General features: G+C 43.8%; 1 protein-coding gene across 3 annotated transcripts in view; it reads left to right on the top strand.

The window, feature by feature from the left end:
• LOC123746350 (integrin alpha-5) overlaps positions 1-25,820 on the top strand; it is a 161,650-nt gene that overhangs the window by 123,510 nt on the left and 12,320 nt on the right. For all 3 annotated transcript variants that reach the window (XM_045727813.2, XM_069314766.1, XM_045727810.2), the window contains 2 exons: positions 5,057-5,168; positions 18,652-18,860. In XM_045727813.2, coding sequence (XP_045583769.1) covers positions 5,057-5,168; positions 18,652-18,860 — 321 coding nt within the window. The remainder of the gene's footprint in view (positions 1-5,056; positions 5,169-18,651; positions 18,861-25,820) is intronic.

The raw sequence follows: 25,820 nt of genomic DNA, 5'->3' as shown, positions 1-25,820 counted from the left end.
TGTTCGAATATATATATATATATATATATATATATATATATATATATATATATATATATATATATATATATATATATATATATATATGTATATATATATATATATATATATATATATATATATATATGTATATATATATATATATATATATATATATATATATATATATATATATATATATATATATATATATATATATATATATATATATATATATATGTATATATATGCGAACAAGCCAGAATGGTCCCCTGGACAATATGCAACTGAAAACTCACACCCCAGAAGTGACTCGAACCCATACTCCCAGAAGCAACGCAACTGGTATGTACAAGACGCCTTAATCCACTTGACCATCACGACCGGACATAATGAGGTGATAGCCGAGGCTATTTGAACCACCCCACCGCCGGCACTCGGATAGTTATCTTGGGCATAGCATTTTACCAAATCACCTCATTCTTAGGGGCACACGTGAGGAACACAAATGCGAACAAGCCAGAATGGTCCCCTGGACAATATGCAACTGAAAACTCACACCCCAGAAGTGACTCGAACCCATACTCCCAGAAGCAACGCAACTGGTATGTACAAGACGCCTTAATCCACTTGACCATCACGACCGGACATAATGAGGTGATAGCCGAGGCTATTTGAACCACCCCACCGCCGGCACTCGGATAGTTATCTTGGGCATAGCATTTTACCAAATCACCTCATTCTTAGGGGCACACGTGAGGAACACAAATGCGAACAAGCCAGAATGGTCCCCTGGACAATATGCAACTGAAAACTCACACCCCAGAAGTGACTCGAACCCATACTCCCAGAAGCAACGCAACTGGTATGTACAAGACGCCTTAATCCACTTGACCATCACGACCGGACATAATGAGGTGATAGCCGAGGCTATTTGAACCACCCCACCGCCGGCACTCGGATAGTTATCTTGGGCATAGCATTTTACCAAATCACCTCATTCTTAGGGGCACACGTGAGGAACACAAATGCGAACAAGCCAGAATGGTCCCCTGGACAATATGCAACTGAAAACTCACACCCCAGAAGTGACTCGAACCCATACTCCCAGAAGCAACGCAACTGGTATGTACAAGACGCCTTAATCCACTTGACCATCACGACCGGACATAATGAGGTGATAGCCGAGGCTATTTGAACCACCCCACCGCCGGCACTCGGATAGTTATCTTGGGCATAGCATTTTACCAAATCACCTCATTCTTAGGGGCACACGTGAGGAACACAAATGCGAACAAGCCAGAATGGTCCCCTGGACAATATGCAACTGAAAACTCACACCCCAGAAGTGACTCGAACCCATACTCCCAGAAGCAACGCAACTGGTATGTACAAGACGCCTTAATCCACTTGACCATCACGACCGGACATAATGAGGTGATAGCCGAGGCTATTTGAACCACCCCACCGCCGGCACTCGGATAGTTATCTTGGGCATAGCATTTTACCAAATCACCTCATTCTTAGGGGCACACGTGAGGAACACAAATGCGAACAAGCCAGAATGGTCCCCTGGACAATATGCAACTGAAAACTCACACCCCAGAAGTGACTCGAACCCATACTCCCAGAAGCAACGCAACTGGTATGTACAAGACGCCTTAATCCACTTGACCATCACGACCGGACATAATGAGGTGATAGCCGAGGCTATTTGAACCACCCCACCGCCGGCACTCGGATAGTTATCTTGGGCATAGCATTTTACCAAATCACCTCATTCTTAGGGGCACACGTTGCGTTGCTTCTGGGAGTATGGGTTCGAGTCACTTCTGGGGTGTGAGTTTTCAGTTGCATATTGTCCAGGGGACCATTCTGGCTTGTTCGCATTTGTGTTCCTCACGTGTGCCCCTAAGAATGAGGTGATTTGGTAAAATGCTATGCCCAAGATAACTATCCGAGTGCCGGCGGTGGGGTGGTTCAAATAGCCTCGGCTATCACCTCATTATGTCCGGTCGTGATGGTCAAGTGGATTAAGGCGTCTTGTACATACCAGTTGCGTTGCTTCTGGGAGTATGGGTTCGAGTCACTTCTGGGGTGTGAGTTTTCAGTTGCATATTGTCCAGGGGACCATTCTGGCTTGTTCGCATTTGTGTTCCTCACGTGTGCCCCTAAGAATGAGGTGATTTGGTAAAATGCTATGCCCAAGATAACTATCCGAGTGCCGGCGGTGGGGTGGTTCAAATAGCCTCGGCTATCACCTCATTATGTCCGGTCGTGATGGTCAAGTGGATTAAGGCGTCTTGTACATACCAGTTGCGTTGCTTCTGGGAGTATGGGTTCGAGTCACTTCTGGGGTGTGAGTTTTCAGTTGCATATTGTCCAGGGGACCATTCTGGCTTGTTCGCATTTGTGTTCCTCACGTGTGCCCCTAAGAATGAGGTGATTTGGTAAAATGCTATGCCCAAGATAACTATCCGAGTGCCGGCGGTGGGGTGGTTCAAATAGCCTCGGCTATCACCTCATTATGTCCGGTCGTGATGGTCAAGTGGATTAAGGCGTCTTGTACATACCAGTTGCGTTGCTTCTGGGAGTATGGGTTCGAGTCACTTCTGGGGTGTGAGTTTTCAGTTGCATATTGTCCAGGGGACCATTCTGGCTTGTTCGCATTTGTGTTCCTCACGTGTGCCCCTAAGAATGAGGTGATTTGGTAAAATGCTATGCCCAAGATAACTATCCGAGTGCCGGCGGTGGGGTGGTTCAAATAGCCTCGGCTATCACCTCATTATGTCCGGTCGTGATGGTCAAGTGGATTAAGGCGTCTTGTACATACCAGTTGCGTTGCTTCTGGGAGTATGGGTTCGAGTCACTTCTGGGGTGTGAGTTTTCAGTTGCATATTGTCCAGGGGACCATTCTGGCTTGTTCGCATTTGTGTTCCTCACGTGTGCCCCTAAGAATGAGGTGATTTGGTAAAATGCTATGCCCAAGATAACTATCCGAGTGCCGGCGGTGGGGTGGTTCAAATAGCCTCGGCTATCACCTCATTATGTCCGGTCGTGATGGTCAAGTGGATTAAGGCGTCTTGTACATACCAGTTGCGTTGCTTCTGGGAGTATGGGTTCGAGTCACTTCTGGGGTGTGAGTTTTCAGTTGCATATTGTCCAGGGTACCATTCTGGCTTGTTCGCATTTGTGTTCCTCACGTGTGCCCCTAAGAATGAGGTGATTTGGTAAAATGCTATGCCCAAGATAACTATCCGAGTGCCGGCGGTGGGGTGGTTCAAATAGCCTCGGCTATCACCTCATTATGTCCGGTCGTGATGGTCAAGTGGATTAAGGCGTCTTGTACATACCAGTTGCGTTGCTTCTGGGAGTATGGGTTCGAGTCACTTCTGGGGTGTGAGTTTTCAGATGTATATATATATATATATATATATATATATATATATATATATATATATATATATATATATATATATATATATATATATATTAGTATATTTTGGTAGCAGTCTTTCCTGTAGACATATATTATTAAATATGACCGAAAAAGTAAGATTAATAATTCTAACACGAATTTTCTCGATCTTTCGTACATTTCTCTTCACTGTTGGTGGTAATTCAAAAATCAATTCTCCAAAATTCATTTTTATTTCTAGTCTGACGCGACACTTGAGTGCGTTTCGTAAAACTTATTACATTTTCAAAGACTTTAGTTTACACATACACAACTGAATAGAACTTACACATCTCCGATTTGTTTATATCTACATTTGAGTGAGGTGGATGGGGTGAGGTGGTATTAATAGAGTATTAAATTCATCAACACAAGACAGAACACGAAACAATGGGTATTGAATGGAAGTGATTGTAGAAAGCCTATTGGTCCATATTTCTTGATGCTTCTATATTGGAGCGGAGTCTTGAGGTGGGTAGAATATAGTTGTGCATTAATTGGCTGTTGATTGCTGGTGTTGACTTTTTAATGTGTAGTGCCTCGCAAACGTCAAGCCGCCTGCTATCGCTGTATCTATCAATGATTTCTGTGTTGTTTACTAGGATTTCTCTGGCGATGGTTTGGTTGTGGGAAGAGATTATATGTTCCTTAATGGAGCCCTGTTGCTTATGCATCGTTAAACGCCTAGTTTAACTTGCTTGTAGCTTGTAGTTGATGTACACAATGATTTTGTCCTGGTTGGTAGAGGTGTTGGTGTCAGATTTTAACTTGTTAGTTCATAGTTCATGCATGCTAAGTGTATAATGGATCAGGAGGATCCCATTCATCATCACGTGGAAGGTTACTAAGTATCCTGGGCCGTGGGTAATTCCTGTTGTGGATGTACCGCCCGACTTTTTGTTGTTGAGACATCCTCCTTGCTCTGTGGGGCTGGTTTTGTATCTCATAATTAGTAGTGTTATATATCCTAAAACTTACAAGGACAAATCTAGACATTTATAAGTGTAAGTACACCTCACACTACGATTCATCTGACCTCCTTAATCGTCAAGAGCGCTGAAAGACAGGGTAAAGTGATTGTTGCCTGACTCCGGCTTCTAGCTGTCTGCCAGGTCTTCCATCTTTCCTCTAGATCAATGGAGTACCATCGAACAGCTGTATGCTCGAAGTTAAATTCATATGGATGTTGATTACTGGCGTCAGCTCCCGAAAGAAAACAGCCTCAGCTGTTGTTTCCATCCTGAATCTCCATGGATATTTGAATCCAAGACGAATTCTTGTTAGTACTCATTCTTTACAACGGTCACCTCCCCTTAACATACACGCTCCCCTGTTGCAACATATCATGACCGATCAGCCGGCCCACCAACTTGTGCTTGAGAGTAGAGTGATCTCGATATTTCTTGCAGGGTTGGCGCTCGATTCCCGATTGTCCACCATTACGTCCTCACACCCATTGCAAGTGGTGCTACACAGTCATACTAGATAAACTCTTTAACACTTTCTCCTTTACATTGCTATGTGGCCTTCCTTATTACGCCCCCTCGCAACCCACACTTCTCACCTGCATGATCCTCTAAAGGTCTAATATAACGGTGTTTTTCTGGTGTCCATCCTCAGCAACCACGAAGATCTGGGTCTGGCAGAGCTGGGTCCGACGGAGCTGAGTTCGACGGTCAACCACACATTCACCCTCACCAACCTCGGCCTCACGGTCCTCCTCCGCACTCGGGTGAGTTGAAGAAGTGTTGACTTATAGAACAATTTATCGGTAACATATTAGACATTTAGGAGATCGATGGATTGTTTCAAGCGTAGATTAGATATATATGTAAATGAGTTTCGATGAGTATAAGTAGTCTCATATGGGCCAATAAGTCTACTGCAGTGTCCTTTATTCCTGTGTGTTATAAGTCCAGCCAGTCTCAGAACTGTTCATGTTATTGTACGGTGGTAAATCAGTAAAATGATTGGCCTCACATCACTCAAAATATTCTAGGGATAAGAATCGTCACTGCCTTATATATAACATCAATGTCTTTATGGGGAGGGGGAGGGGAGGAAACAAAAACACTACACATGATATTAAAATCAATCAAGGATGGATCCAAAAATCTTTTAATAAGCACAATATCTCTAATGCAACACTTTTAGATAAATGGTATCACTTGGATAATTATCTCGCTAGATCAATTAAGCAGTTATTAAAGTATAAATAGACAAAGATTGTCTATTATCTCTAAACCTGGGAACACACGTCAGACCAACTCCCATATTCCACAGCCACTAACACTTTCCCACGCTTACACGCAGTAACCAAAACATGACAGAGAAAACTTCTCTCTGACACTAGTACATACTGATCTAATCACTCCTAAACAAATCTGAGTCTCAAGATGTACTAATGTACGTTATACAAGAAAAAGAATTATCAATAAACATAACTTTATACCAGGTACAAGAGAACGCTACACTGGCAACAATGCCGTACTCCTGAAGCTGACGCATTTCCTTATATGGTGATATCGACCAAGCGACGCCAACTGGAATAGTTACATAAACAAATCATACACAAGTATGTGTGTGTGTGTGAGTGATATATATATATATATATATATATATATATATATATATATATATATATATATATATATATATATATATATTAGTATATTTTGGTAGCAGTCTTTCCTGTAGACATATATTATTAAATATGACCGAAAAAGTAAGATTAATAATTCTAACACGAATTTTCTCAATCTTTCGTACATTTCTTTTCACTGTTGGAGGTAAATCAAAAATCAATTCTCCAAAATTCATTTTTATTTCTAGTCTGACGCGAAACGAGCGCGTTTCGTAAAACTTATTACATTTTCAAAGACTTTAGTTTACAAATACACAACTGAATAGAACTTACGCAGATTGATTGATAAAGATTAAGCCACCCAAGAGGTGGCACGGGCATGAATAGCCCGTAAGTGGTACAATTTTTTTTCTCTCAGTATTCTGAGGTTGCTTTTTAACCATCAAGCTGTTATCGCGGGGGAGGATACTGCTTCACAGTCTTTATGAGGGTGTCCAGCTGCTGGACACCTTTGTTGACCAGGAGAGTGGCTGTGTTGATGGCTTCAGGGTGGCCACTGCATGATTCAGGAACTCTTAAAGCTCTTCTAAGGTCATTGGTTGCTTCACATTCCAGTAGATAGTGAAGTAATGGCTTTTCTGTGACAGTTTGGCAGAAGATGCACTCTCTCTCTGTTGGGGTTCACCAATCTCCCAGTTGCATCTGTAACCTAGACATAGTCTTTATAACCTAACTGCTATTTCCCTGTGGATTCTTTTTGGGATATTTAACCTTTCTAATTTGGTTGCCTGAAGATACCATGCTGCAGAGGGCGAACCTTCAGCTATTCTCTGGTGCAGGTCGGCTTTGTTGAGATGTGAGAGTTTTTTGGTGATGATGTTTTTTATGTTCTCTAGGCTGGGTTGAATTGTTTTATGTATCACTGGATGACGAGTTGCCAATTTAGCAATTTCATCAGCTTTTTCATTTAATGGGATTCCAATATGGGATGGGATCCAGTTTAAAGTTATGTTGAGGCCTTTGCCTTTAGCGACTGCTCCAAGATACAAAATGGTGGTAATTATTTCCACATTATCTTTCCACTGTTTTTGTCCTAGTATTTGAAGTGCAGCTTTTGAGTCTGTGTGTATGATTGCATTTTGAGTGTTTTGTGCAATCACATATGCGAATGCCTGTTGTATGGCAAACAGCTCAGTTTGGGTTGATGATACTAGTCCTCCCAGTCTCCAATATGCCTGTACGCTGGTCGTGCAAAGAGCAGCGCCAGCACTCTCATTTTCTGTGTCCACCGATCCGTCTGTGAAGATGTGGGTGGCTCCTGCTACTGCTATGCTATACATTTGCTCTTCTATTATGCGCCTTAGGATTGTCGGATCATAGGTAGCCTTTTTCATTGGGAGACTTTCTATTACTATTTTGAAAGTAGGCTCTTCCCACGGCGCGGAAGGAGTGTAATTTGGGTGTGGATGATCACCCTCTCTATCAAGAATCATGCTTTTTAAATGTAGTCTGTTTAGGACTTTTCCTGCTCTTGCAACCGAAGAGTTTCCATTGTTTTGGCCTAGTCCAACCACCAAGGCCTGCCGTACTGGGATTGGATCAGAAGAAATAATTATCTTACTGATAATTGTAGCTGTCCTTTGTGATATTCTTTCTTGTAGAGAGGGCAAACCCGTCTCCAGTCTAAGAGTTTCAAGCCTGGTCCACATGGGGGCTCCCAGTGCAGCTCTCATAGCATTGTTTTGGGCAACTTCAAGCTTTTTCCACTGTTGGTGTGATAGATTTGTGAGTGCAGGTGCGGCATAATCGATCACTGATCTGACTGCCTGTACATAGTATGTGCGAAGGACTTGCAGATTGGCTCCTCCAGAAAGGGAGGTTAGCGACCTGAGGATTGCCGTCCGGGCCATAGTTCGCTCTCTCAAGTAAGGGACCTCAGCATTAAAATTCATGTGTGTGTCCAGGATGATTCCTAGATACTGATAGGTGTCGACCCATTCTATTGGTTGACACTGTACTGTGAGTTGAATGTTGGGCTTCGCAATTTTTATTAATTAGTTGTTGATTAATCAACAGCCAATTAATGCACAACTATATTCTACCAACCTCAAGACTCCGCTCCAATAAAGAAACATCAAGAAATATGGACCAATAGGCTTTCTACAATCACTTCTATTCAATACCCATTGTTTCGTGTTCTGTCTTGTGTTGATGAAATTAATACCCTATTAATGCCACCTCTTGTTCTGTCTTGTGTTGATGAAATTATTACCCTATTAATGCCACCTCACCCCATCCACCTCTCTCAAATGCAGATATAAACAAAGTCGGAGATGCGTAAGTTCTATTCAGTTGTGTATTTGTAAACTAAAGTCTTTGAAAATGTAACAAGTTTTACGAAACGCGCTCGTGTCGCGTCAGACTAGAAATAAAAATGAATTTTGGAGAATTTATTTTTGATTTACCTCCAACAGTGAAAAGAAATGTACGAAAGATTGAGAAAATTCGTGTTAGAATTATTAATCTTACTTTTTCGGTCATATTTAATAATATATATATATATATATATATATATATATATATATATATATATATATATATATATATATATATATATATATATATATATATATATATATATATATATATATATATATATATATATATATATATATATATATGTCGTACCTAGTAGCCAGAACGCACTTCTTAACCTACTATGCAAGGCCCGATTTGCCTAATAAGCCAAGTTTTCCTGAATTATTATATTTTCTCATTTTTTTTTTCTTATGAAATGATAAAGGTACCTATTTCATTATGTATGAGGTCAATTTTTTTTTTATTGGAGTTAAGATTAGCGTAGATATACGACTGAACTTAACCAACCCTACCTAACCTAACCTAACCTATCTTTATAGGTTAGCTTAGGTTAGGTAGCCGAAAAAGCTAGGTTAGGTTAGGTTAGGTTAGGTAGGTTAGGTAGTCGAAAAACAATTAATTCATGAAAACTTGGCTTATTAGGCAAATCGGGCCTTGCATAGTAGGCCGAGAAGTGCATTCTGGCTACTAGGTACGACATATATATATATATATATATATATATATATATATATATATATATATATATATATATATATATATATATATATATATATATATATATATATGTCGTACCTAATAGCCAGAACGCACTTCTCTGCCTACTATGCAAGGCCTGATTTGCCTAATAAGCCACGTTTTCATGAATTAATTGTTTTTCGACTACCTAACCTACCTAACCAAACCTAACCTAACTTTTTCGGCTACCGAACCTAACCTAACCTAAAAAGATAGGTTAGGTTAGGTTAGGTAGGGTTGGTTAGGTTTGGTCATATATCTACGTTAATTTTAACTCCAATAAAAAAATATTGACCTCATACATAATGAAATGGGTAGCTTTATCATCTCATAAGAAAAAAAATTGAGAAAATATAATAATTCAGGAAAACTTGGCTTATTAGGCAAATCGGGCCTTGCATAGTAGGCCGAGAAGTGCGTTCTGGCTACTAGGTACGACATATATATATATATATATATATATATATATATATATATATATATGTCGTACCTAGTAGCCAGAACGCACTTCTCAGCCTACTATGCAAGGCCCGATTTGCCTAATAAGCAAAGTTTTCCTGAATTAATATATTTTCTCTAATTTTTTTCTTATGAAATGATAAAGCTACCCATTTCATTATGTATGAGGTCAATTTTTTTTCTATTGGAGTTAAAATTTACGTAGATATATGACCGAACCTAACCAACCCTACCTAACCTATCTTTATAGGTTAGGTTAGGTTAGGTAGCCGAAAAAGTTAGGTTAGGTTAGGTAGGTTAGGTAGTCGAAAAGCAATTAATTCATGAAAACTTGGCTTATTAGGCAAATCGGGCCTTGCATAGTAGGCTGAGAAGTGTGTTCTGGCTACTAGGTACGACATATATATATATATATATATATATATATATATATATATATATATATGTCGTACCTAGTAGCCAGAACTCACTTTTTGGCCTACTATTCAAGGCCCGATTTGCCTAATAAGCCAAGTTTCCCTGAATTAATATATTTTTTCTAATTTTTTTCTTATGAAATGATAAAGCTACCCATTTCATTATGTATGAGGTCAATTTTTTTTTATTGGAGTTAAAATTAACGTAGATATATGACCGAACCTAACCAACCCTACCTAACCTAACCTAACCTATCTTTATAGGTTAGGTTTGGTTAGGTAGCCGAAAAAGTTAGGTTAGGTTAGGTTAGGTAGGTTAGGTAGTCGAAAAACAATTAATTCATGAAAACTTGGCTTATTAGGCAAATCGGGCCTTGAATAGTAGGCCAAAAAGTGAGTTCTGGCTACTAGGTACGACATATATATATATATATATATATATATATATATATATATATATATATGTATATATATATATATATATGTATATATATATATATATATATATATATATATATATATATATATATATATATATATATATATATATATATATATATATATATATATATATATATATATATCGTACCTAGTAGCCAGAACTCACTTCTCAGCCTACTATGCAAGGCCCGATTTGCCTAATAGGCCAAGTTTTCTTGAATTAATGTTTTTTCGACTACCTAACCTACCTAACCTAACCTAACCTAACTTTTTCGGCTACCTAACCTAACCTAACCTATACAGATAGGTTAGGTTAGGTTAGGTAGGGTTGGTTAGGTTCGGTCATATTTCTACGTTAATTTTAACTCCAATAAAAAAAAATTGACCTCATTCATAATGAAATGGGTGGCTTTATCATTTCACAAGAAAATAATTAGAGAAAATATATTAATTCAGGAAAACTTGGCTTATTAGGCAAATCGGGCCTTGCATAGTAGGCTGAGAAGTGCGTTCTGGCTACTAGGTACGACATATATATATATATATATATATATATATATATATATATATATATATATATATATATATATATATATACCACAGGTACGTTGGTAAACAGAGATTCTACGTCCAACGAGGCTCTTATCCCTGTGGCCCGTGTTCCCCGCAGCAAGTCAACAAATTCTTTTGGAGACTTCAGGCTGAAGGCGCAAGGGACATAAGAAGTCAGCAAGCCATTGAGTCGTTTCGCCAGTCTTTACGTGGGTGTGGGTATCTGGCTGACGATTGGCCGAAGTGGGTTTCCAGGCTTGTGTGTCTTGATATTTCCATATGCATATCCAGGTTTATATTCCCCAATAATCTTTCACTTACGAGATGGAGAAGGATGGGAAGCTGCCCTTTCTAGATGTAACAGTCATGGAAAGAAGCGGAGTTTTCCACACTGCAGTCTACACTAAGGAAACAAACATAGGAATGTGCCTGAATGCCAACAGTGACTGCCCGGACAGGTACAAGAGGAGTGTTGTTAATGCTTATGTCGACCGTGCCCTCAGCCACAGCTCAGAATGGAAGCAAGTCGACGAAGGACTCTGTAGGGTAAGGCAGGTCCTAGTCAACAACGGCTTCTCCAATGGTTTCGTGGAAGACATCATAAGAAGGAAAGTGAAACGCCATGCAACCTCTGAAGAAACAACTAACACAACACTTATACTACCTATTAGACTATTTTACGGGAACTTCTTTTCCACAGCCCATAAAACGGAGGAAAGGGTCCTGAAAGATATTGTCAGTAGAAACGTTATCCCTACAGAAAAAATCAGAAGATACAACTGACGATTTACTATAAAACCAGAAAAACGGCCAGCCTACTCATGAGAAACTCTCCAGACACAAAGCAGAACGCTTTAAAAGAGACCAATGTCGTCTATGCCTTCAAATGCCCTCTTGGGGACTGTAAGCCTCAAAAAACCCAGTATATAGGCAAGACAACAACATCTCTTTCCAGGCGTTTAACGATACATAAGCAACAGGTCTCCATTAAGGAACATATAATCTCTTCCCACAAACAAAGAATAGAGAATAGCATAAAGCTCTGCTGTAAAGATGCTAGTCTCCGGAGGTAAGCGACACATATAAGTGCGATCAAGAAAAACAACAGAGTAGCCAACACCGTCCGCAGACTTAGACCCATCGGTGAAGACAGAAACGGAGCGGGAGTGAGAAGAAAAGTGCTCAAGGAAAAGGTGTTTTAGAACCGTAGGAGGGGCAAAAGCTTTAGTGATGTGGGTCAAGGATGTACAAAACTGCAGAAGGGGGACTCTCCACGGGGGCAAAGAAGGAACAACACGAGGAGAAACATTATAAACACGAACGGAAAGAGAATCCTGTAAGCGAGATAACCGGACAGAAAGAGGGAGGTGGTGAAGAGAGACAGGAACCGCAGGAGGGGTAAAAGTTAAAGCACGACAGAGGCGAGAGGAAGGATGTTGTAAGGACCGCGCAAGATAGCGAAGACAGTAGCGATCACGGCGGTCCTGGAGAGACAGGAAGCCAGTGTCAACATACAAGCTAAGGACGGGAGTCGAACGAAAGGCACCTGAACTGAGGCGCAACCCAGTATGGTGCAAAGCATCAAGACGGCGAAGAGTAGAAGGAGAAGCAGATGAGTAAGCAGGGCAACCATAATCGAGCTTAGACAGGACAAGAGAGGAATGCAAAGCAAGGAGAGTGCGCCTATCCGCTCCCCAAGAAGTATGGGACAATACCCGAAGGAGGGCAAGGGCCTTAGAGCACTCAACACGGAGGTTAGAGATATGGGGAGACCAAGACAAACGAGTGCCAAGGAATAACCCCAAAAGCTTCGCAGAATCTTTGTACTCAAGGGGATGACCATAAAGTGACAAAGAGGGACGAAGAACGACCCGTTTCCTAGTAAACACTACCCTGGAGCACATCTTCGTACTGCTGAAAAGAGGCAGAGAGAGCAGTACCAAGGCGCACCCGAAAGGAACGACAAGAGAGGAAGCTGCGGAGCAAGAGAGGGAGATGACAATGAAGGCCAAAAGAATGAAGCTGGGACAGAATATGATATTGCCAAGTGGTGTCGTAAGCCTTTTCCAGGTCAAAAAGGACGGCAACAACGGAGGTCCTCGCAGCAAACGCAGTACGAATATGGACCTCCAAGTTCACCAGGACATCTGTCGTGCTGCGGCACTTGCGGAAACCAAATTGAGAAGGGGAGAGGAGGTGATGGTGTTCCAGGAACCACATCAGACGAACGTTAACCATACGTTCAAAGAGTTTGCAGACACAACTTGTGAGAGCAATAGGGCGAAAGTCCTTAGGGGAAGTTCCCAGAGACCCTGGTTTGCGAACAGGGAGGACAACGGCATCGAGCCAGTCCTCAGGGACTGACGACGACTCCCAGATCCGATTATACAGACTCAGTAAATACTGAGACGTGCACGGAGGGAGATGGCGAAGCATCTCATAATGAATACCATTGGAGCCCGCCGCCATAGAACCGCAGAGGGTCAGGGCAGAACGAAGTTCAGAGAGAGAGAAGGGATCATTATAGGGAAGCTGAAGATGAGTGCAGAAATCTAAAGGACGAGACTCAAGGACAGGTTTACGAAGAAGGAAAGATTGGGGAAGATGAAGACCAGAGCTAACAGAAGAAAAGTGGGAACCCAGTACGGAAGCGACCTGCAACGGGTCCGCCACAAGAGTATCATGGAGGTGAAGGACCGGTGAAACATCGGGAACGAACTTACCCGCTATCTTGCGGATACGTTTCCAGATCTGTAGCAGGGGAGTTTCGGACGTAATTGTGGAGACAAAAGATGCCCAACATTCACGTTTAGCCGTACGGATGGCCCTACGGGCCACCGCACTCACTTTCCGAAAGAAAAGAAAAGAATCGGCCGTCTGCCGACGGCGGTGCCTCTTCCAGGCTGCACGCTTACAGCGGACAGCCCGAGCACAGTCTGCATTCCACCAGGGAATGCACTTCCGCGGACCCCGAGAGGAAGAGCGAGGAATAGAGTGGAGGACAGCGTCGAAGACAGTGTCATGAAAAAGGAGGAAAGCGGAAAGTGCGAGGGAGAGGTCAGAGAGAGCAGCACTGAGGCTAAATGGGTTCCAGTTCGCTTTAGCAAACTGCCACCTAGGGAAGGAGAGGGAAGGACGAAAAGAGAAAAAGGAAACAAGGATGGGGAAATGGTCACTGCCATGGAGGTCATCAGGAACCTGCCACGTGAAATCTAAGTAAAGAGAAGAAGAGCAAAGAGAAAGATCAAGACAGGAAAGGGTGCGAGTCCGAGAGTCCAAATGAGTGGGCTCAGCAGAATTCAGAAGAGACAAGGAAGAAGAGAGGATAAACGGCTCAAGAAGGCGACTTCGGGTATTCGTCAGAACATCACCCCAAAGAGAATGACGACAATTGAAATCACCTAGCAGGAGCACAGACTCCGGCAAGGAGTCCAGGAGGTGTTTCAGATCAGGAAGAGAAAGCGGGACACTCGGGGGGAGATAAATGGAACAAACTGTGTACCATTTCCCCACAAAGATACGAGCAGCAGAACAATGGAGAGGCAAAGGAAAAAGTAAGGGGACAAAGGGAACATCAGTGCAAATCAAGAGAGCAGAAGAATTAGGAGCCCCAGCAACAGGTTGGGGGGGGGGGGGGAGAGAAAGGAATAGCCACGAAAACGACCAGGACGAGCACCTAGCATCGGCTCCTGGAGACAGACACATAAGAACATAAGAACAAAGGTAACTGCAGAGGGCCTATTGGCCCATACGAGGCAGCTCCTATCTATAACCACCCAATCCCACTCATATACTTGTCCAACCCACGCTTGAAACAATCGAGGGATCCCACATCCACCACGTTACGTGGCAATTGGTTCCACAAATCAACAACCCTCTTACTGAACCAGTATTTACCCAAGTCTGTCCTAAATCTAAACTTATCCAATTTATACCCATTGTTTCGTGTTCTGTCTTGTGTTGATATTTTTAATACCCTATTAATATCTCCCCTGTTATGTCCATTCATCCACTTGTAAACCTCTATCATGTCACCCCTAACTCTTTGCCTTTCCAGTGAATGCAACTTAAGTTTTGTTAATCTTTCTTCATATGAAAGATTTCTAATTTGGGGAATTAACTTAGTCATCCTACGTTGGACACATTCAAGTGAATTTATATCCATTCTATAATACGGCGACCAAAACTGAACTGCATAATCTAAATGGGGCCTAACCAGAGCAAGATATAGCTTAAGAACCACACCAGGTGTCTTGTTACTGACGCTTCGATTAATAAATCCCAGTGTCCTATTCGCCTTATTACGAACATTCATGCATTGATCCTTTTGTTTTAAATTCTTACTAATCATAACTCCCAGATCCCTTTCGCAATACGACTTCTCAATCTCAACACCATCTAGCTCGTATCTTGTAACTCTATCATCATTACCCAGCCTCAAAACTCTACATTTATCAGCATTAAACTGCATCTGCCAATCTTTTGACCATTCTAAAACCCTATTTAGATCAACTTGAAGTGATAGCGAGTCTTCTTTCGTCTTCATAGGGGCGAAAACCGCGAAATCAGAAGTTGGAGTTCGAGGAAATTGGCGTAATAACCTCGAACGTTCCATTGAAGAATAGACATCGACGAGAAGAGAAAGGATAACAACAGAGAACAAAGAAGAAACAAAGGCGAAAGAGCAATATAGCACGTTAAAGAATATCAGGGTCGGGATCAGGGTCAGTAAAGTCAGGGTTAGGGGGCATAGGTAAACTGAGCAAAGATGGAGGAAAGGAAGCGGGAGAACAGACCAGAGGGGGGGGGGGGGGGTCCGGAGGAGGAGGAAGAGGAGGAGACAATGGAGAGGAGTAGTCAAGGACAGCAGCAAGAAGAGGGAGGGTAGAAAGAGGGGAGCGCACCTCAGCTAGGGCAGCAACCGAGAGGGAAGCGGGGGCCAAAGAAACCTCCATAGCAGGAACAGGGGGCGCAATCACCGAAATGGGAGGGGAAGGAGCGATAGAGGCAGAAGTAGGGGCCGATGAGGAAAGCGAAATCTTCTTACCTGCCGGGAAGGAGGAAGGAGAGGAGCCAGGCTTACGCTTCTGACGTAAAGAGACAGGCGTCCCAGCAACTACGTATTGGGCAACGGATTCTAGCGTCTCAACAGGAGAAGCCAAACAAGAGCACACGCGACGACCGTTTGGAGAGCGATGGACATCAGCCCGCACCGACAGGCGGTGGGGAGAGTCAAGAGACGGAGGGGAAGGATGGGAAGGAGGAAGAAGACACAGGAGACAAGACAGACCGGATAGAAAGGAGGGGAACCCCAGACAGAGGACCAGGAGGTGGATCCTTCGGGACAGAACTCAAAGGGACAGAGGAGGGGGCAGTGGGCGTATCAGGGTCCAAGGCCCGGAAACGGTTGCGAGTCTGAGGAAGGTGGGAAGAATGAGGAGAAGAAGAGTGCAACACACGAGCATAAGAGAAATTAGCATAAGGCGGGAGCCCTGGCGCCTCGCCTCAGGAAAAGATAAACGCTCCCAGTGCTTCAAGTTGAGGACGGCTGCCTCAAGCTTGTAATGGACACACGCACGGGAGAAGGTAGGATGGGCCTCACCGCAGTTGAGGCAACGAGCTCGGGGAGAAGTGCACTCTGACTTAGAGTGACCTTCGCCACCACACAAAGGACAGAGAGAGACAGTCACAGAGCAGCGGAGGGCACCATGCCCAAACCTCCAGCACTTGTTACAGAGCCTAGGAGAAGGAATGTACTCCTGGACAGAGCACCTAGCACCAGCAAGAATGACAGAGGGTGGAAGGATCCGACCATCAAAGGTAATCTTCACAACCCGAAGGGGTTGACGGCGACTACCACGAGGGGGGACGAGTAAACGTGTCCACCTGGAGAATAGAATGGCCCAGGGCATCAAGGATATGTCGAATATCGTCGTGGCAGTCTCGCAGATCCCGAACACCGGTCGCAACATGGGGCGGGATGAGAATAGTGCCAACACTGGCGTTCAACTGAACGTTCTTTGAGACCCGAATAGGGGTCTCTCCAAGGCAGGATAATGCAGCCAAGCGGGAAGCTGCATCCTGAGAAGGAGCAGCAATGACACGTGTACCGAGACGAGTGAGGTTGAAAGTAACAGAGGCATCCACGGAATCAACGAGATGTCTATGGAGGAAGAAATCGTCAGGAGGCACAGAATCAAGAGGGAGGAGATCAAAATATTTGGCCCACGAAGCGGGACCAAACAAAGCTTGATAGGTATCAGAACGGGAAGGAATCGAGAAAGGGCGGCCATGATGAAGACAGCGGTTAGAACCCCCAGAGAGAGAGGGGTTAAAAGGCGCAGTAGTTACAACTAGAGATGGAGCCGTGGCAGGGGACGAGGTAGTCACCACTGGGGGCTTGGGGCTCGACACAACCACAGAGGAGGGAGGGGAGCTGAGGGGAGGAGTCAGAGAGGCCAATTGAGGCGCAAGGTCGGGACCCAATGCAGCGGAGGCTACAGAGCCAGGTCTTCCAACACGACCGACTCGGGGGCTTGGTCGCCCACCCCACGAACCTGAAAAGGTAAAGGAGAAACAGTAGATATCATTGCTACGAAAAATCAACATTCATTCACGAATGTGCCCCCACACCCACCATGGAGCCACAATTAGAGGCAGGACACCCAACAAGAAGCTATCGCCGATCATGCCAGGGCCTCCTAAGGGTGCGTCGTGAGTATACGCCCCACAAACGCCACCTTAAGAACCGACAGTCCGTCGAGATCGGGTTCAGTGACGAAAGGGGGATTGACAATAAAAGGTTCCCCTCGCTCGAGACGTCGGGTACAACAGTTCTACGGGTGCAAGAGTATGCCTCCTCAAGCACCCGGGCGTCAAAATAGAAGAAGTCCAAAGAAAGAACCAAAACAAGCAAAAGGTCGGCAGGAAACGACAAGCAGATAGGAGAAGAGGAGGGAGAAAAACGAAACAGAAGGAAAAGGAAAAGATACTCAGCACAATTGGAGAGGACGGCAGCAGGAGCACAAGGCTAGAAAAGGAAAGAGTTCTTTTATGGGGGACTCTGTCCCCTTGGGACAGAGTCCCAAGGAGCATCACACTCCGGCAGCCGCCCACTAAGCCCTCCTCACGGCGTCAACGGACTGAACAGGGAGGGGGGCGCTCACAGTTAAGAGGGGAGGAGATCTCTGCTTATAGTCTTGTATCCTTGGTCATAATTCCAGTAATCATTTCTGTGCTGAAGCTGTGCTATGTAGCTGCTTGAGCGAACTTGTAACCCTGACAAAGCTTGAGATATACATCCCGGATGATTAACCACGGTGTTACAGTTGATTTTTTTCCACCGGTTCAATGTACAATAAACCAATTTTTCTGTTAGTAAGGCGTGCTATATCTATGTTTTAAAGCTTTAAGTGTACATCAGACACGATGTGGAAGCAAGGGAAGGGTGGTAAGTGGTGCGAGGCCGCTCGCTCCTGTCCAAAACCTGGTGTTCGTGTTCTGTGTTGCGAATCGTGCAGAGAAAAGTTAGAGAACTTTTAAACAACGAACAGCAGCGCTTGCTGCAGGTCCTGTACTCTTTCCATGTCGTGTACCATTCAATACCTCCTTCAGGCTCATGATTCTACAACATCCCCCTCTTTTAGGTCGATATTTATTGGCCTGTGAGAAACCGGACGGCTGAGGCACCATTCTCCCGCCTGAAGGGGGCGCCGACGCTGACGGTGCCGCCAGGAGCGACCTACCAGTGTCACACTCTCCTCCAGTCACCATCAGGAACCAGCCTGGGGCCTCCTGAGGGCGACACTGACGGCCCGGTCGTCTCTTGCCATAGCTTTGAGTGCTCCTTGTACAGGTAATAGTGCCAGCTGTGTAGTTATAATACGTTGCATAACAATATTGGAATTAAGACACTAATAATGCTAATTACTACTACTAATAATAATGATAATTACAATGTTATTTACAGATATATATGCTATTATAATGATATATTTACCTTTTCATTTGTTACTTAAGATTGTTGCATGCGTGAGCTATAAGGCTGTTTAGTTCGCTGAATACCTGTTCCTGTTTACTAAACATTTATTTACTCTCTGTGTTGTTGAAGTGATTGGCTCTAGCTTCACAAAACTTTTCAAGATGACACTGATGGGGTGTGTGACTGTCATGGTGAAGTCGTAATCGGGAATCGATCACATTCGAACTGTTTAAGAACTATCAGCTCCGACCGTAACCGCCCCCCACTTCGATTTTGAGTCTAAAAGTGGGGATTTGTTTTCTGTAGACTTTTTAACAGTTTTAATCTTTTCGTAATACTGCATTTTAAGAGAGACTGAAAGAGAGAGAGAGAGAGAGAGAGAGAGAGAGAGAGAGAGAGAGAGAGAGAGAGAGAGAGAGAGAGAGAGAGAGAGAGAGAGAGAGAGAGAGAGAGAGAGTTATACAATCCTTGGTATCCGGAATGAACCTTTGTAATAACTACAAAGGGGTGTGGAACTCATTAGAAATGCCGGAGCATCCTTTCCACTTAGGCCTAGCCCTCCTGTGGATGAAAGTGTAATAAGTATCTTAACAAAGGGATAGTTAGCCACTTTTCGAAAGAGATCATATGTTTAGGTTTCCCAGACGTTTATGTAAGACCTGTTATATGACATATAGATTCTAAGGCTTTAATAACTTTTACTAAAGAGCTCACCTGTACAGAAACAGTTTTGAGGAATATGGAAAAAAATAAGGTCACCTTCGAGACTAAGAATACACTTGGTCACGACGACAATTGGTGCATATTTCCACAGCCTGGACTATCAACTCTACCCCCCACACCCAGACTAGTGCTACTACACCCCCACACCCAGACTAGTGTTACTACACCCCCACACCCAGACTAGTGTTACTACACCCCCACACCCAGACTAGTGCTACTACACCCCCACACCCAGACTAGTGCTACTACACCCCCACACCCAGACTAGTGTTACTACACCCCCACACCCAGACTAGTGCTACTACACCCCCACACCCAGACTAGTGCTACTACACCCCCACACCCAGACTAGTGCTACTACACCCCCACACCCAGACTAGTGCTACTACACCCCCACACCAGACTAGTGCTACTACACCCCCCACACCCAGACTAGTGCTACTACACTCCCACACCCAGACTAGTGCTACTACACCCCCACACCAGACTAGTGCTACTACACCCCCCACACCCAGACTAGTGCTACTACACTCCCACACCCAGACTAGTGTTACTACACCCCCACACCCAGACTAGTGCTACTACACCCCCCACACCCAGACTAGTGCTACTACACTCCCACACCCAGACTAGTGTTACTACACCCCCACACCCAGACTAGTGCTACTACACCCCCACACCCAGACTAGTGCTACTACACCCCCACACCCAGACTAGTGCTACTACACCCCCACACCCAGACTAGTGCTACTACACTCCCACACCTAGACTAGTGTTACTACACCCCCACACCCAGACTAGTGCTACTACACCCCCACACCCAGACTAGTGCTACTACACCCCCACACCCAGACTAGTGCTACTACACCCCCACACCCAGACTAGTGCTACTACACCCCCACACTCAGACTAGTGCTACTACACCCCCCACACCCAGACTAGTGCTACTACACCCCCACACCCAGACTAGTGCTACTACACCCTCCCCACACCCAGACTAGTGCTACTACACCCCCACACCCAGACTAGTGCTACTACACCCCCACACCCAGACTAGTGCCACTACACCCCCACACCCAGACTAGTGCTACTACACCCTCCCCACACCCAGACTAGTGCTACTACACCCCCACACCCAGACTAGTGCTACTACACCCCCACACCCAGACTAGTGCTACTACACCCCCACACCCAGACTAGTGCTACTACACTCCCACACCTAGACTAGTGTTACTACACCCCCACACCCAGACTAGTGCTACTACACCCCCACACCCAGACTAGTACTACTACACCCCCACACTCAGACTAGTGCTACTACACCCCCCACACCCAGACTAGTGCTACTACACCCCCACACCCAGACTAGTGCTACTACACCCCCACACCCAGACTAGTGCTACTACACCCCCACATCCAGACTAGTGCTACTACACCCCCACACCCAGACTAGTGCTACAACACCCCCCCACACTCAGACTAGTGCTACTACACCCTCCTCACACCCAGACTAGTGCTACTACACCCCCACACCCAGACTAGTGCTACTACACCCCCACACCAGACTAATGCCACTACACCGCCACACCCAGACTAGTGCTACTACACCCCCACACCCAGACTAGTGCTACTACATCCCCCACACCAGACTAGTGTTACTACACCCCCACACCCAGACTAGTGCTACTACACCCCCACACCCAGACTAGTGCTACTACACCCCCACACCAGACTAGTGCTACTACACCCCCACACCCAGACTAGTGCTACTACACCCCCACACCCAGACTAGTGCTACTACATCCCCCACACCAGACTAGTGCTACTACACCCCCACACCAGACTAGTGCTACTACACCCCCACACCCAGACTAGTGTTACTACACCCCCACACCCAGACTAGTGCTACTACATCCCCCACACCAGACTAGTGCTACTACACCCCCACAGCCAGACTAGTGCTACTACACCCCCCACACCAGACTAGTGCTACTACACCCCCACACCCAGACTAGTGCTACTACACCCCCACACCAGACTAGTGCTACTACACCCCCACACCCAGACTAGTGCTACTACACCCCCCACACCAGACTAGTGCTACTACACCCCCACACCCAGACTAGTGTTACTACACCCCCACACCCAGACTAGTGCTACTACATCCCCCACACCAGACTAGTGCTACTACACCCCCACACCCAGACTAGTGCTACTACACCCCCACACCCAGACTAGTGCTACTACACCCCCACACCAGACTAGTGTTACTACACCCCCACACCCAGACTAGTGCTACTACACCCCCACACCAGACTAGTGTTACTACACCCCCACACCCAGACTAGTGCTACTACACCCCCACACCAGACTAGTGCTACTACACCCCCACACCCAGACTAGTGCTACTACACCCCCACACCAGACTAGTGTTACTACACCCCCACATCCAGACTAGTGCTACTACACCCCCACACCAGACTAGTGTTACTACACCCCCACACCAGACTAGTGTTACTACACCCCCACACCAGACTAGTGTTACTACACCCCCACACCCAGACTAGTGCTACTACACCCCCACACCAGACTAGTGTTACTACACCCCCACACCCAGACTAGTGCTACTACACCCCCACACCCAGACTAGTGCTACTACACCCCCACACCCAGACTAGTGCTACTACACTCCCACACCCAGACTAGTGCTACTACACCCCCACACCCAGACTAGTGCTACTACACTCCCACACCCAGACTAGTGCTACTACACCCCCACACCCAGACTAGTGCTACTACACCCCCCACACCAGACTAGTGTTACTACACCCCCACACCCAGACTAGTGCTACTACACCCCCACACCCAGACTAGTGCTACTACGCCCCCCACACCCAGACTAGTGCTACTACACCCCCACACCCAGACTAGTGCTACTACACCCTCACACCCAGACTAGTGCTACTACACCCCCTACACCCAGGCTAGTGCTACTACACCCCCCACACCAGACTAGTGCTACTACACCCCCACACCAGACTAGTGCTACTACACCCCCACACCCAGACTAGTGCTACTACACCCCCACACCCAGACTAGTGCTACTACACCCCCACACCCAGACTAGTGCTTCTAGCACTACAGTTGAGATAGAAATGGGGCAAATGACTGCAACTGGTTTACTAAGAAAAAAATTCTCGCTCACTATCTGAGTCACAGTAACCCTCCCCTGCCCCCCGTGTCCTCCTGACCATTCCCCCGTCCCCCATTCCCTTGTCCTCCCAATCATTCCCTACTTCCCTGTCCCCTCGTCCTCCTCAATATCCCCCCCCCACCGTCCCCTCTTGTCCTCCCTACCATCCCCCCACTCACCTGTCCCATCATCTTCCCCACTCCCCTGTCCCCTTGTCTTCCCCACCATTCTCCACTCCCCCATCCCCTCGTCCTCCCCACCATCCCCCACTCCCATCCTCTCATCCTCCCCACTATTCCCCACTTACTTGTCTGATGCGTTCCCAAATGATCTGATGTTCCCATCACTGAAAAATAAGAACAGTTAAAAAAACGAAATGAAAAACAATGAAAAAGTATAAAAATAAACTATACTCACAAAATGAACGGTATGGTAAATAACACAGCTCAATTCCAATGCAATGTCACACAAAGTAATTAAATCAAAATGAAAATAAATCGAAATCTATGAAAATTCAATTTATCAATGCAATCGGAAACATTGAAATGGAATCGTAACATATTTAGTAAAGCGTGTGTTACTTTTATGTGCAACAGATGATGCTGTTTTTTAAAAAAAAATGTTTTTACCTGTCACAGGTGTGGCATGTATATAGTAGATATATATATAAACATGTGCATATTTGACTGCAACGTATAGTCAAAATTTCAAAGCAATTGGTAAAGAGGTTTCAGAGATTTCCCTCACATGAAAACTCACTTGAAAAACACAGTTTTTAAAAAAATACATGTTTTTACCTGTCACAGACGTGAGATCTATATAGTAGTTATATAAAAACACGCTCATGTGCGAATAGAACGTTGAGTCAAAATTTCAAAGCAATCGGTGTAGAACTTTCGGATATTAGTGTTTTTGAACAAGCGAACATTTACATTTTTATTCATATAGATTGCAGTGTAAACATACGGCCATTTGTAGTTTGTCTTTCATCCTTGCAAAACTGCCCTATCTATATTACCTCAAATATGACTATCGAAATACAGTTTGGTATTGGGTCTAAGAAAAAAGGTTCATAAATGGTGGAATATAATCACATTTTCTGATGAAGATTTTTAAGACTAGACACAGAAATATCTGTCCATGTAATATCGTTGATATATTACAGTAATATTATGTTTGTTCAGAGAATTCAGAAGTTTGCAGTTTCTATTTTTGTTTAAATGTTAACCTCGACTTGCTGTCAAATAATAGTAAAATACATTAAGTTGGTTAATTTTTATAGTAAAGCAATATAATTGAGAAAGTTAGATTGGGTTAAGTATGTTTAGGATAAGTTAATTTAGGTAAAGTAAGTTTAGGATAAGTTAAGTTTGAAATATGCTGTTAGTTTAGGTTAAGCAAGGTTAAAATAAATTAGGTTAGTTAGGATAGATTAAGTAAGTTTGGGTCAAGTTAACTTAGGTTAAGTTAGATTAGGTTACATAAAATTAGGATAAGTCAAGCTTGGTTTACTTTAAGTTTGGTTAGGTCAACTTATATTAGGATAACATCTTTGTGAACTATGATATGTTCCATGAAGGATGATGTTACGGCCTCACTTAGCCAGTAACCGGGTTCTTTTAATTCAACTTTCTATATGGCCTTAGTGTCTCTTCCTATCAGATCCAACCCCAAGTCAGTGTTAAGTTATTAAGAACTGAGCAGTAATAGACAATCCAATGGGAATGGGGGAGGGTAAACAACGCAAACAAAACCATCTCCACGTGTACTTCAATCTTATGTACAACTATATACTCCCATTACATATATATATATATATATATATATATATATATATATATATATATATATATATATATATATATATATATATATATATATATATATATATATATATATGTCGTACCTAGTAGCCAGAACGCACTTCTCAGCCTACTATGCAAGGCCCGATTTGCCTAATAAGCCAAGTTTTCATGAATTAATTATTTTTCGACTACCTAACCTACCTAACCTAACCTAACCTAACTTTTTCGGCTACCTAACCTAACCTAACCTATAAAGATAGGTTAGGTTAGGTAGGGTTGGTTAGGTTTGGTCATATATCTACGTTAATTTTAACTCCAATAAAAAAAAAATTGACCTCATACATAATGAAATGGGTAGCTTTATCATTTCATAAGAAAAAAATTAGAGAAGCTATATTAATTCAGGAAAACTTGGCTTATTAGGCAAATCGGGCCTTGAATAGTAGGCCGAGAAGTGCGTTCTGGCTACTAGGTACGACATATATATATATATATATATATATATATATATATATATATATATATATATATATATATATATATATATATATATATATATATATATATATATATATATATATATATATATATATATATATATATATATATATATATTCAGATGTTTATTCAGGTAAGGTATATACATACAAGTGATGTTACATTAATGGATTGATATATAGATAGAGCTAGTACATACAATGCCTAAAGCCACTATTACGCAATGCGTTTCGGGCAATATTTATATGTATACAGCACAGATAACACTGTATGTGTGTCACGTTTACACAGGATACCATAAAAAAATTGCTGCGATCTTCTATCACGGCGAGTCCTCCTTCCTCAGCAATTCATGGGCCAGTCCTACACAGTGTCATCAGTGTCTAACGATCACTGGCTTCCTCTAAAGGCTTCACCTCTAACAAATCTTAACTTGGAGGAAAGATGGACGCTAATTCCTTCTATTAACACAACTGGGCCACCCCGGGATATGTCGTCCCAATCACCAATCGCTCGCAGGCTACCATAGACAATTCCCTGTCTCCGACGACCAGGCCCTACTTGTTCCCGCCGAAACAAGTCTTGCATTCAGGACTGCCCTTGCTGGCCACTCCT

Source organism: Procambarus clarkii, chromosome 80 (genome assembly GCF_040958095.1).
Source record: "Procambarus clarkii isolate CNS0578487 chromosome 80, FALCON_Pclarkii_2.0, whole genome shotgun sequence".
Classification (NCBI taxonomy): domain Eukaryota; kingdom Metazoa; phylum Arthropoda; class Malacostraca; order Decapoda; family Cambaridae; genus Procambarus; species Procambarus clarkii.
The sequence above is the reverse complement of the archived record's forward strand: the minus strand, read 5'-3'. Positions and strand labels throughout refer to the sequence as shown.